We start from the raw sequence: 13,764 nt of genomic DNA on the forward strand, positions 1-13,764 counted from the left end.
TCTGCTTATTTATGTTCAGGCAAATGTACATACAGCCAACTTACCAGGCCATGTACAAGCCATTTGCTTACAATGGATTTGTATACCTCAGACGATACAGAAAAGCTCTTTGCTGATACTGCCTTTCTCTTTTTCAGAAGCTTACTCTCCTTACAAAAAGTACAAAAATTGTTCTTTGAACTGTTTCTCATTAAGCCAGAAAAAGATTTCTTGTCAAAGCATCTCTGTTTATTAACTCTCCCTCTCTACCACCTCCTTTATGTCTCATAGTGTGGCCACTTTTGCAGGACTTTTCTGTGTCAAACATCCTCCCAGCTGCAAAGAGGTATCTTTATAACATGTCCTTCATTTGAACTCCAGCCTAAGTGCAAAATGTAAAGAACAATAAAAGGGGCCTTGCGGATACCAACCACATCTCCTATTTCCTGAAGCCAGCACACTTACTTTCATTTGAAAGGGAAGTGATGTTATAATTGGGATTTTTACATTTTCACATGAATTACAGAGCTCTCCACACTGTTTCACTACCTGCATATAAATGCATTTTGAGAGAATAATTTCATGGATCTTGCTGAAATGAAGTCTCCTGGAAAACCAATGCTAACATCACCAAAAGACTAAGCATTTTGCAACACCAAAAGAAAGCAGCATTACAGGGACACACACAAGAAAAATTCCAACCAAAGCATGTCTGACAAGCCATGTGACACATTGGTACCTCTCTGTTCTCTCCACACAGACTACTAAAATGTGTATCAATTACAAATGATCATATTTGATGTGCACATAACCATACTCTTACCAGCCGCAGGAGAATTATTTCTTAGAGAAACAGTAAATAACTGTCACTACTTTTGAACTGCAGATCTTTCCTTTAGAATGTGTTTTTAAGGATAAAACCCCTGTATTTTACACTGATGTACTAAGCAGGCACAGATGAAGAGCAGGGACGATATTTACATGTTAGGGATTCCCACTCTATCCTCTCCCTCTTACTATGGAACGTTTTCTATGCTTCTAATTTTTTGTCACTCTCTCTGAAACTCTTGTTTTCAAGAAGAACGAACCAGTAAGATACATTACGTATGAACATCTCTCTCTGACTATCTGGATTTTATCTGTACCATTTTGAGACTCAGCAATTAAACTACCACGCTTTCCTCTTGGTGTCAGGGTACTCAAAAGGTATCCCTTACCCTATGGGGCCTGACTCCATCAGAGAGAACTTAAAGTCTTTGTGGCATGATGTACATTACAATCTTCAAGAATGTTAACAAAAGGTACTAATAGCACATCTGTAAAACAAAAATGAGGGCTTGCCTTAAACTGGCTTTACTTTCTCCTGTTTTCACCTCACATGTTGCAGGATGGGAAACTGATTTCTGACCACAGATTCTGACAGGACTAATGAAATCTTCATCAGAAGGAATGAAAGCTTCACTAACCTCCTCTCTGTGAGAGATTCTTCTTCCTTCTTCTATTTTTTCATTACAGGATATTGCTAATATTAGCAAACTGGGTTTCTCTTGTTTCCATCTTGAAGCTCTGAGGTTCAGATACTGCCCCAGCAGTACCAGAGAATCACAGAGATCTGAAGTCTAATGCAGTCATGCACTTACAACAATGCATATACTTAAAACAGGCATCCAGTAAACTTCTTCATTAAAATAACAACCATTATTATTTACAAACAACAACCTGACATTATTTGTAAAGAAGCTCTCTCACGCACTTTGTCAGGATGAGTTACTTTCTCCATTATGAAACGTAGCTCTCAAAATGTGCGTGCAACTATCTGTAAAAGAACTAATTTATCTTAGTGATCAGCAAGAATTACTGCCCTCTTAAAGTCGATATTGAGATGTACTGACCTGAAGCAACCAAGCATTCAACCTGACACTAGCAGAAAAGGTACCCAATACACTTCACTCAACACAAAAAGAGTTGCAGAAAACACTAACAACCCATGCACAAGGTGAACTACACAGCTTATCTGGGGAACATAAAGTACTAAGGGAATAAAACCCAAAACTATACCTCATTTAGCCTTGCTGGCTTGATCATTATCACAGCATGCCCATTCTCATTTCTATTTGGTCTAAGGATACAAGCTTCTTTGAGTCCTACACTTAACACAGGCAAATATGCATATAGCCAATTTAGTTAATTTATGACTTAGAGAACAAAAAAGTATCAGAAGGAAAAACTGTAAACAAATATAATTCCTTATAATTTCAGCATCTCTAATGTAAATTATAGCTGGAGGTTGTATTAGCTGTTCAGTGGCTCAGGCTAACATGCTTGACGGGAGCCAATGCTGGAGGTCCAGAAGGAGGATAACCGTAACAAAGGAGAAGTTACCAAGAAGGCCCTTAGTGAGTTGTAAGACACGTAGATGCACATATTTTGTAAAGAGAAATCAAAGCCAGTAAGCCGGAAAGGGTCAGTCTTAAAAGGGCAAGACTTCATGGTATTTATTTGTATGTCTCAAAGTTCATGTTGGGGGAAAAAGATGCTTACTTGTAAAGGTAATATTCGGCTTGATCCACTTCCTCTCGTGAAGAAATGTTGTCAACAAACTGATTAAAAAATAAGAAATAAAAGCTTCAGAGGGAGTACTCACAAAGCATATTAGAAGAAAATGCCACTTCAATAAATAAAACACATTTGTTTGGCATATTTGGGTGTTTGACAGTACTGGAGGTCTTCAAGTCTTTGCTTGCTCCTACACAGGTTTCTTCTAGACTGCTAAAAAAGTCTTTTTAAACTGAGACAACTCCCCTCCTCAACTCTAAGAAACATTATACACCTTGAAAACATGGAGACCATCTGAGAATTATGTCCATATAGCTCAGTACCCCATATTTTCGCTGCTCCTCTCTGAATTTTTTGTTCTTTAATCAAATCCTTTAATTTAAGAATACATTCAGTTCTTTACTTTTTTTCCCCAATTTTGAGTGAGTCTCAACATGTCTTACTTATCTTTCTAAAAAGTATTATTTTCCCTAACGTTTGCCTGTTGTGCCTATTCATACTATAAATTCTGAAGGACAGGGGCAACAGCATTTTTTATTTCACCACACATATAAATAACAGTAAGAAAAAAATCATCCCCCATGCTGTAAAGCACAATTTTCCTCTGATTTAAAACCTTGTCTACTCCAGGCAATCTTCCAAAATTCTCAGTCTATCAACTATTTAAACAAACCCCAAGTTTTCAACCTGAATGTCTTACGGTAACAGTGAATCCTGTTTTCCTGTAGGTTTTACTAACATAAGCATAAAGATGCTGGAACACTCTTCCCAATATAATACCTTTAGCTCAGAATATATAAACAACATGTTCTCAAGGTCGGTACTTCTCTTTATCCTAAGCACAAGCTAAAAATAATAGTTTCAGCTGACTGGTACTTGCTCTCCAGTTTCTTAACTCTCCTTGCATGCTGTATACATGTAGGTCTCATCTTTTGAGTGTGGCAATAGCATGTCTGTGTGCTATATTTACATTTTAGAAAATAAGAATCTGATGTGAGCTCCAGGTATTGGAAAGTGGGACTGTTTCACAATCTGGAAATGCCACTTCTCCAGGGAAAAGGTCAGCCCAAAGCAGGAACATGAAGGAAAGGAATAAAGCTGATTAAGTAATAAAAGGGAGAGGAACACCCATTTCCCCCATGGATGCTGTTTCAGAAGCAATGATCAAGAATGCTTGATCTGTATAAATGCTTGTTCTTGTAACTGTATAAAATGTTCTGTGACTCCACAGTTAGTGGTGCCAATGATCCTAATTAGTGGTGTTACCGAGGTACCAGGGTGGTGACTGAGCTTTTTTGGATAATTTTGAAGATTGAAATTAGTTGTTTTTTTCTTTTAAAACAAGTGACATATTTATTCTGCTTCTTCAGTACAAACACTCATTTATACAGGGAACTTAAAAGCACATCTCACATCTCTGCCTTCACTCCCCCTCCCCAGATTAACCTATCCAGAAGATGGAACTGGTTACTAATTCCAGTAAAAATAATGGCTTCACTTACGGCACACCAGTATTTGTCCTGTATCAGTATGCTGAGGCAAGGAAAGAAAACTAGAGAAGCAAAATTGTGCTGGTTTTGGCTGGAGTAGAGTTAATTTTCTTCAGAATAGCTAGTATGGGGCTATGTTTTGGATTTGTGCTGGTAAGAGCGTTGATAAGAGCACAATTCTTAAAAGGAGTGGCTGAGGGAAGTAGGGCTGTTTAGCCTGGAGAAAAGAGGGCTCAGGGGAGACCGTATCACTCTCTACAACTACCTGAAAGGAGGTTGTAGCGAGGTGGGTGCAAGTCTCTTCTGCCAAGTAACAAGCAATAGGACAAGAGGAAACAGCCTCAAGTTGCGCCAGGGCAGGTTTAGATTGGACATCAGGAAAAATTTCTTCACCAAAAGGGTTGTCAGGCACTGGAACAGGCTGCCCAGGGAACCGGTTGAGTCTCCATCCCTGGAGGTGTTGAAAAGGTGTGTAGACGTGGTGCTTAGGGACATGGTTTAGCGGTGGACTTCACAGTATTAGGTTTACAGTTGGATTCGGTGATCTTAAAGGTCTTCTCCAACCTAAACAACTCTATGCTAGCACAGGGATGTTTTAGTTCTTGCTGAGCAGTGCTTACACAGAGTGAAGGCCTCTTCTGCTTCTCACCCCACCCCACCAGCGAGTAGGCTGGGGGTGCACAAGAAGCTGGCAGAGGACACAGCCAGGACAGCTGACCCCAACTGACCAAAGGGATATTCATAGAATCATAGCATATGATGTCATGCTCAGCATATAAAGCTGGGGGAAGAAGAAGGAAGGGAGGGAACGTTCAGAGTTATGGAGTTTTGTCTTCCAAAGTAACCATTATGCACAATGCAGCCCTGCTTTCCTGGACATGGCTGAACATCTGCGGGCCAATGGGAAGTAGTGAGTGAATTCCTTCTTTTGCTTTGCTTGCATGCACGGCTTTTGCTTTACCTATTGAACGGTCTTTATCTCAACCCACAAGTTTTCTCACTTTTACTCTTCCAGTTCTCTCCCCCATTCCACCGGGGGGGAGTGAGCGAGAAGCTGTGTGGTGCTTAGTTGCCAGCTGGGGTTAAACCACGACAAAAATGTATCCACCTCTGCCTCACTCTGAAAGGAGCCTGGAAGTAGAGGAAGATGCACACAGACAGGCAGTATGCTAATTCATTGCACTCCCTTACCAGCCTGGGTTCTTATAAGGTGCCTGAGTGGGTGTTAAAGCTCTCACTAAGACAGAAACCACAGGAAGGCAGGGAACGCATATTAGGGAAATACATAGCCCAGTAACAATGAGGACCAATTTTACTGAGAAAAAAAACCTATTTTTTTTCAAAGACCCTACAGTCCAGGTACTAACTAATGAGTACAAAGTAACAATAAAACAGCTTTACACAGCAATTTAACAGTATAACGAGACATTTACAACTCCAGAACTCCCAGCAGAGGTAGTATCATTTATCCCCTTTCAGCTCACTTGATTTCATAAGCAATCCACTATCATTTCCATCACTTTATGATTGGGATTTATTTCCTTACCCGGGCTATTGTCAAAGAGCTGACAGGAAGCTTTCTTTCATAGGTTCTGTCCATTAAGTGGGCTAAGTCAGCTGGAGAAAACAGAAGAAGAGTATGTTTAATCAACTGGCATTACAGGAAAATCTGCAGAGCCGTCATACAACCTAGAATAGAACCTCTGTCCATGAAATCAAATTCTGGTTCCTTGTTAACATCTCATTTTGAAATTGTATGAAAACAGTACTTTCAATTATTGTTAAATACTTTAACAGAAAATAATACATGGAAAGGTTCTCAACATGATGTTTTTAACTTATTAGAAAGAAGGGGGAAAAAAGCAAACTACCCTATAATGTGTTGGATGGAATTAGTATAACTAATATAACTCATCTAAAAAAACTGAGCAGATGTCCTTAAAATTCACACTTGCCTTCAAGATTAGCATATGCTGGACAGTACTTCTGGCATGGGTTTGTCCTTTATTTTACAGTAAAACAATGAGACACAGAAACAAGCAGTACCATACCGATGAACTCCACAGTCACAAACAGCAATTCAAAGAAATCCTGTTAATCAAACTGGGCACTGTGCCAGAACCTTATTAACTTTATAGCATTCTGCTCCAGCAGTCGTATAACAATATTAATTTGACCAAACAGGAACTTTAAGCTTCTGACTGTTGAACAGGTAGCCAACTGTTGCATTTAATGAATTTAGTTGGAAGTTAAATTCATTTAATTTGGAGTTTTACTTTTGTACTGTTCCTGGAAAATAATGACAACTCAGGAGGAGTAAGCTGTTCCTTGTATGCTTACTGTCAGCTGTTTGATTCTTAGCTGAGACATGAACTGATGATATCCAATCTATAAAATTTAGAGACTTCAATCATTTTCTTTCTATTCTCCTGCATCTTCCAGGACCAGGAATCCAACATATTCTCTTTGCACCATTAGCACCTTGCTTCACCCTTTGCACCCCAAGATTACAACTGTTACTAAACCAGCCTCTCCTTTGACACCTCTCAATTAGACCCATTGGCCATCCTTCAAGAGCTGATGGGTTGGCTCATTTTACAATTCATTTTCCAAAAAGGTCATCTGACCTCCACACCTGTCAATGAAACGTGAGGTGAGCACAACTTGCAGCACCACATCAGAATTTACTAAGCCTTCGACTCTGGCAAAGTTGTCAGGGCAGAAAGCAGCACAGCATCAGTAACACACCATGTCTCCGAGGGATGCAGTCTATATACGTTCTGCCCACAAAACAAGTGATACCACTATTCATCGTTTTAAAAACACACCTGTACTGCCAGTGAATACTGAGGGGTATACAGTTCTAACAGTACGAATGGCATTCAATGTTACTCTGACCTTATAGGTACTCTCTCAAATTACAACACGTGCAAATATTTTTGTTGCAGCAAAATGACGGAGCCTTGATCTGGAATTACATGGCTGACTCTTAGTCTGGACAATGCTGCTGTCTGCCACATAGCAGTAATTTGTGTTTATGTAACACTTTCCTTCCTGAGGCACTTTAAGGCGTTCTTCAAAACACAAAAAGGGCATTTATCTCAGGCTGAGGGAAGGCAAGCATTTCATGACCATGAAAGCAAAGGGAAATCTGGGGCAAAGTTAGTGAGGCAAGTATCAGCTCCTACGAAATACAGCACAGGATGCTGAGCTGATGTGGGCCACCAAGGCCATGCTGTACCAGATAATCACTAAAACAGCAGATCAACTTTTTTAATGGTAAAGAAATTTCTGTGGGAATATCCTTACAAGAAGCGTCTGTATTTGACCTTATATTGCCTGTCTCTCCAGCACTCACAAGGGTCATGATAGAGCATGTAGGTAAAGACTTTGGGGGCATTCTCAGTAGTGCTAGCAGTTAGAGACAACGGATGCTGTGGCCAAGTCAACTTGTCAGGGACTAAGAACTGCATAGATCCTTGCCTAAACATACTAAGCCAACTGGCATCCAACATTCTTCATCTGCATTTCAAGACAGCTGGAAAAAAGTATTCACTCCGAAATCTGGTATGTTTGATGACATAGCAACATGGACGTGAGACAGACAACTGCATAGGTTGGGAATTCGTTTATCTTTTCCAGAACTATTTTTATTAGGCATCGCCCTCTGAAAACTGGAAGGTGATACCTAAGACCATTTGGGGCCATATTCAACTCCTGAGCTTGGCACTTCTTTTGTCTAGGTGCTCATGAAGATGAAGAGCCCATGTGTTCATGAAGATTAAGAGACCATTCGAGGAAACACTGAGTACTTCAGTAGAATATAAACCAAATTAATACAATGCTATGAGTGCAAGATCCCAAGACTGTTAGCCATTCATACACAGGCCTCCTCTGGGAGAGTTCACACACAGAATTTTAATGATTGACCTTTTATGCTGTCTACAGAGCTGGAGGTCTCCATCAGAACTTCAGCATGGAAAGCAACATGAAGCACTTATCTATCAGCTCCAATATAAGTCACAATAAAATGAAAGCTGATTAAACCTTAAAGAATAGAAGACAAATCAAGTTAATGGGAAATTTAGCTTTGTTTCCAAACTGCCATTTCTGCTGTAGTTTCTTGATATTAATAATCTGCAGTGAGCAATTCTTCCCTGGTTTGTTTTTTCTGAAGAGCACCTAAAACCAGACTTTTTTTCTCATATTCAAGATTTGAAATAATGCAGCTACTTTTCGTAAACCAAGTTTGCTCTATAAGCTGCTATTCAATAATCAAGATTAAAGCTTCTTCTTAGTTAAAAACATCCCGACAGCAGTACTAGAATGCCAGAATGTGAATGTCCAAGCCTGCTACCACTGTTAGTAGTAAAACTTGAGTGCTAACATTGGTGTATAAACCAAATAAATGTTTTAATGGCCAAAGCAAAATTCTATGCACATTCTAACAGATGTATGTTGCAAGTGCTTTCATCTGATAGTCGTTACCAAAGAGGACACTAGTATATATAATCTCTCATACATATTGCCTAAAAATACATTTCTAGAAGATTAACTTTTACAAAACTTTAATGTCTCTAAAAACATATTTCTGCATATTGCAGATATACATGGATTTAAACAAACTAACAAAACAAACTGTAAATCTGAGCTGAGGTCATTTAACTTCTGGACGTGACTTCACAGTTGTCTCTAGAATACTGGTGTCTGAGATTTCATGTACACTTGTACACTTTTATTTTCATTTGTTCATAGGAACTCAATGTCTTGCTGCCCACAATAGGGTGATTCAGGACAATGACTGGGAAAATATTGACTGTCATGTTCCAAATCAGTGGTTATGACATCTAATACCAGTTTGGTGGCCCAGGAAATCAAGACAGTTTCAGTTTGATTCACAGTGTGTACTACAGCATGTAGCCACATCAACAAGTGGCACATTTGGCTACCATGTAAGGTCACTACTCTCTTATTTTTAGAAGTGGTCCATCCATGACAGGGTTGAAAGCCAGTGATGGGGCAGCAACGGGAAAGTGGATACAACTGTGACACAAAGTTTACCTGTCCTGGGAACGACGGGCAGAGCTAATACCTTAACTCACACACTAACGTTTCATCTTCTATATAAAGAAAGCCTTAATTTATTTTAAAGACCCAATTAAAATATACAGGAAGGCTGAGGCAAGTACTTTGCCTTACAAATTTATGTGTTTCACATTTCTCAGTATTTCCACATCCCTAGCAGCTTCTGGAAAGAACTACAGCTTTGTACCAAAGAAGGCTTTGAATGAAAACAGAAGGCAGCTTTGAATGGGAATTACTCAACTCTGTAAAGACAGCACTGCCACCTGGTGCTGTGGATGAGCCATTTTGGGTACTATGAGTACAAAAAAAAAGACATCTTATCTCACTAGGATTCCGCCATCCCCTGGGATTCTGGTAATTGCTATCCTTCTCATCAAGATGCTTACTGTCACTTAATTTTACCCTTGCTAGTGATGAACCAACTGAAACACTGGAGAATCTAAGTCCAGCCATGCCTCTCATTTCCTTGATAACTCATTTTTAATAAGTGGAGTCCAAATTACTTCTACACTGGTGTCTTCCTACCAGCAAGCAGTTTGTAAAGTCCAAATTAACGCATTTTCAATTCCTACCTTTTTGAACAAATGTGCTTCTGTACACAAAATACAGTCTTGCTCTTTCCCATGCTTTTTTCAGTACTGAAGTTTGCTAAACTCATTCATGCTTGGAATGCTAAACTGAGACTATGAAGAAGAGAATAAAGCATATCTCATATGGACACAATAAATGACTTTGAGTCTGGGATGGCACCACATCACTGCAGCAGAGAAATGGAACTGACTTTAAATCAAAAATACTTCTTTTTCCTTTAAATGTATTCTCACAACATAGTTCTGCAGAATAACAGTTCTGAAACAGTGTTTGAAATACACACATAAAAGAGCATCTCCTCAACACAAGGAATTCGCTCTAGCTACAATCATCAGTTATTACACACAAGATTATATGTGCAACCATACAACTGACAGCTACAGAGCAGACGTCTGCAGGGCTGTCTCCTCTTTGAAAATGCTAATACAGCTGACACCATATTAACTTGTTTTCTCTTTTCTATGAATACAAAATGAAAATGCAAAGCAGTTCTTTGAAAAGCATGGAACAGACATCTGCTTTGGATCAAGATCATCAGCAGATCAGCAGCAAGAACTGTGCTTGTCAAACAGTCACGAAAGGTCTTGCCAGGCCTGGGGAAAGCCAAACATGGACTGTACCAGCACTTCCACAACGGTGTTTTCTTCTACAGTCGATTTCTATTGCCTATGACTTTTGTCAAAATAAAAACCCTTTTTCATCTGGAGGTGACTGGTTCAAATGCATCCCAGGGCACTAGCCTGTGGCTCCAGCCCAAGAAACACTGCATGAGCAGTCCTATTGACCAGAAAGGGTTACAAGGTATTAACAATCTCTGCAGGATCCAAGCTACAGTCATGAGCACCCACTGGCTGCTTCTGGCCCATGTACAGCAAAACATGTTGAGAATACCAACCTAGCTGTTTATAGGCAAATAACAGAAACAAATTAGTGCATAAAAAACATTACTCTGATCATTTTGTCTGTCTTCCTGCCTGACAAAAGCCCTTGAATTTTACCTGCTGATTCTTCTTTCTGTTACAATTAACAAGCATAGTTCAAGGGCCCAAGAATTAAAAATGGAAGACAAAGATTATGCATTGAGAGGTCTCCAAAACACTCGTGGTACAAAATAAATAATGCATATGTATCTTCAGCATGGAAAAATGTTTTGCATGACGCTTTCTATTAAACACAGTCACCAAAAAGATGGTGGAATGTCATTTCAAATGTAATCTAGCCAAAGAATTTAGCTATGAAATTCTCACAAGAGATCTCAGTACTATATGCGGATACAGTTTAATGTACAACTTCTCGGAAATATAAAATGTTTAGTTTCATTTTTCCCCAAAAGAAAAATCTAAAATTTCAACAAGAAATGTAACCTTCCCTCCTGCAAAACTCTGAGGAAAATGTTCTTTTAAAAAAATGTTTTTAAGCAGGAATGCCCTGTAATACTTATAGGTCTTCTTTCACACTGCATTACAATTAAAACAATGTAGATGAAGAGGACACTCGGAGACAGTCTTTAACTCTCAGACACAAAACCATGACATTAATAAAATCTTTGGATTTTGTGAAATTAAAAAATCAGCTTGTAGAAACCAAACATTAATTAAACGGGTAAATTCTAACTTGTTTCTGCATTATAGCTTTGAATATATATGACAGATTTTTAACATGTTGAGCAGATTTTGACACAGAACCTCAGAAACATTTTGCTCCACACATTTTTTTATTTTGAAGTTTTTATAGGAGATGAGCCAGTCTCAAATGAGTTCAGGTTGCAATTAATTAGTCAAAGTGGAGAAAAAAACCCAAACTTTTCTCACCCAGGCTATGCTCCTCTTTTTGTCTCTCTTCCCATTTTGAGCTGTCCACATAGGCCGCAGAAAGAAGACATCTTCTACCTAATGAAGAAAGAAATCACTACATAAGCCAGGTTGCTTAGACATCTCTAAACAAACTAACACTTTATTAGTTATCACCTTTTTCTGTCACATTTACTGAGTTGGATGCATTACACTGTCTTATGACACAGCTGTCAGCAGCAGCTACCATAGGAGTTTAGATTCCTTGTATGTGGATGAGCCATTACTTTATCATTTTTAAAACAGAAAGGCTTTCCCCTAAAGATTTTTTTTTCAGCATGAAACAAATCTTCCCAAACCTGAACTCTGTATTTAAGAAAAAGATAAATTTGTCAAGGTAGGAAAAAAAACCAAACAATAAAGGATAGCTTCTTTGTGCACACAGACCTTTTTCATCAAATGCTAGCGATTAGCTAAATGTAGGCATAAAAGCATAAGCAAAAAAGGTGAATACACACAAAAAGGCTTTTCTGTTGTTGGATGGTTATTTTTTCCACCTGTAAAGATTTGTCTCACTGGAAATGAAAGGCATATGCTCATCTGGAAATACTCCATTTTTGATCATTTTTTTTGCATCTCCTGTGAACTGCGGAGTTCACTCAAATGTTTTTGAAAGTTTTTCCAAATACTCTTTGCACCACCTTTGAAATCTGCTTAAGACGCTGTTCTAGCTTTTGAAACAAAATGGAAAATGCTTCAGTTGGAAGAACAAACCATGTCTGTGCATCACTCACAGATGATGAGGCCTTGAAGATGCATGAGGAACATCTGGATAAAATTTGTTGAAGGAAGATATAGAAATATATGCAAAAGGTTGCACAAATTAATGTTAAAAAACATGATATATTTTAAAAACAGACATTACTATGCTACACAGAATTCTTAGCAACTACCTTAAAGCCTTTATCTGAAAATCTACCTGCTACCACTAAAAGTTTGTTATTCTTGGGTGTGAAACAATTTTTCTCATCATCCTTCTGACATGCAATTATACACACACATCCAGCTCTGAACATCTGTGCAAATTTTTGTCAAAAAGACCTGGTACACGGAATTCTCAGAATATAAGAATACGTGCAACACTTTACCAAACAGTTAGAACATAAGAAAGAGAGTTATTTTTGTTTGGTTGGTGGGGTTTCTTTTAAAGCTATTTTTCATTATGCTGACAAGAGGCACAGAAAAGATTTGGGTGTTTTTGTTGGTTTTTTTTAGGATGAACTCCTGTATGCTCATTCACAGCTAAGGATGCCACTAGCAAGCATGAGAGTTTAAAGAACTATTTTCTATAGCACAAGCAACTGTCTGTATGACAGTGCTCTGCTCAGGTAAGCTGGAGGCCAGGTCTGAGGTCTTCATGCCGGTTCACTGCTGAGCGGCTCCAGCGCTAGAGGAAAGGGCGGCGTTTTTGAGACACGGGCATCCAGCCACCAGGAAGCAGCACAGAAAAATTTCTGCTCGGGGAAGCTGCAAAGGCACAGTGACGTTATCCATCACTACCTCACCTGAAGTAAGCGTTACTGTATTCAGTTCTTTCCCCAAGGTCAGGATTTTTGGAAAGGCGGCTTTTCGAAAACATCAGTCTTGGCTGTGCCTCTGCCACCCAAGCTATCAGGTTTTGCTCAACCCTTACTGCCGCGCGTTTGGCGGCCTCCATACAACTCCGCGTGCCTTCCCGTGACCCAAAAAGTCAGGTCCTAAGCTATCAAGCTATGAAATCGGCAAGGCAGAGTACCTACAAAAAACAAATTAAGAATACTCTCCCGCACCGCACCCTAGTGATACGCCGTTCTCAGAGCTGTCTCCAATTTGTATATATATATGTATATACATATACATATATATGTATGTAATATATGTGTATGAAGGCGAAGGTCCCCACACAGCACCCCGTCCCTGCTCACGCTCCCCGCGGCGGCGGCCACCGCAGCCCGCGGCAACCACGGCGACTCGAGGGCCCGTCCCGCCAGGGCCTGTCCCCCGCGGCGCGGCCCGGCCCGCGCCGCCCCTCAGCGCACCCCCCCCACCCCCGCCCCGCCGCCGCAGGGAGCCCCGCTGCCGCCTGCCAACGGAGCACCGACCTGCCGCAGCGCCGAGGGCCCTCCCGCTCCAGAGCACGCCTCGCCTGAGCACGGGAGCGGCCATGGCGCCGAGGGAGGAGGCGAACGGCGGCGCGGGGCAGGCCTGCGACCGCCCCGCCCCCGGCCGCCGCC

General features: G+C 40.1%; 1 protein-coding gene across 2 annotated transcripts in view; it reads right to left on the bottom strand.

Moving 5' to 3' along the window:
• Positions 1–13,764, bottom strand: part of MRPS27 (mitochondrial ribosomal protein S27) — a 48,000-nt gene extending 34,236 nt beyond the window's left edge. For both annotated transcript variants that reach the window (XM_087742616.1, XM_087742615.1), the window contains exons 1-4: positions 13,633–13,764; positions 11,513–11,590; positions 5,572–5,642; positions 2,521–2,579 (exon numbers count right to left, since the gene is read on the bottom strand). In XM_087742616.1, the coding sequence (XP_087598742.1) occupies positions 2,521–2,579; positions 5,572–5,642; positions 11,513–11,590; positions 13,633–13,696 (272 nt within the window). In that variant the 5' untranslated portion in view covers positions 13,697–13,764. The remainder of the gene's footprint in view (positions 1–2,520; positions 2,580–5,571; positions 5,643–11,512; positions 11,591–13,632) is intronic.

Source organism: Nipponia nippon, unplaced genomic scaffold, assembly GCF_047370975.1.
Source record: "Nipponia nippon isolate SJK-2023a ecotype South Korea unplaced genomic scaffold, ASM4737097v1 scaffold_8, whole genome shotgun sequence".
In the NCBI taxonomy this organism is placed as follows: domain Eukaryota; kingdom Metazoa; phylum Chordata; class Aves; order Pelecaniformes; family Threskiornithidae; genus Nipponia; species Nipponia nippon.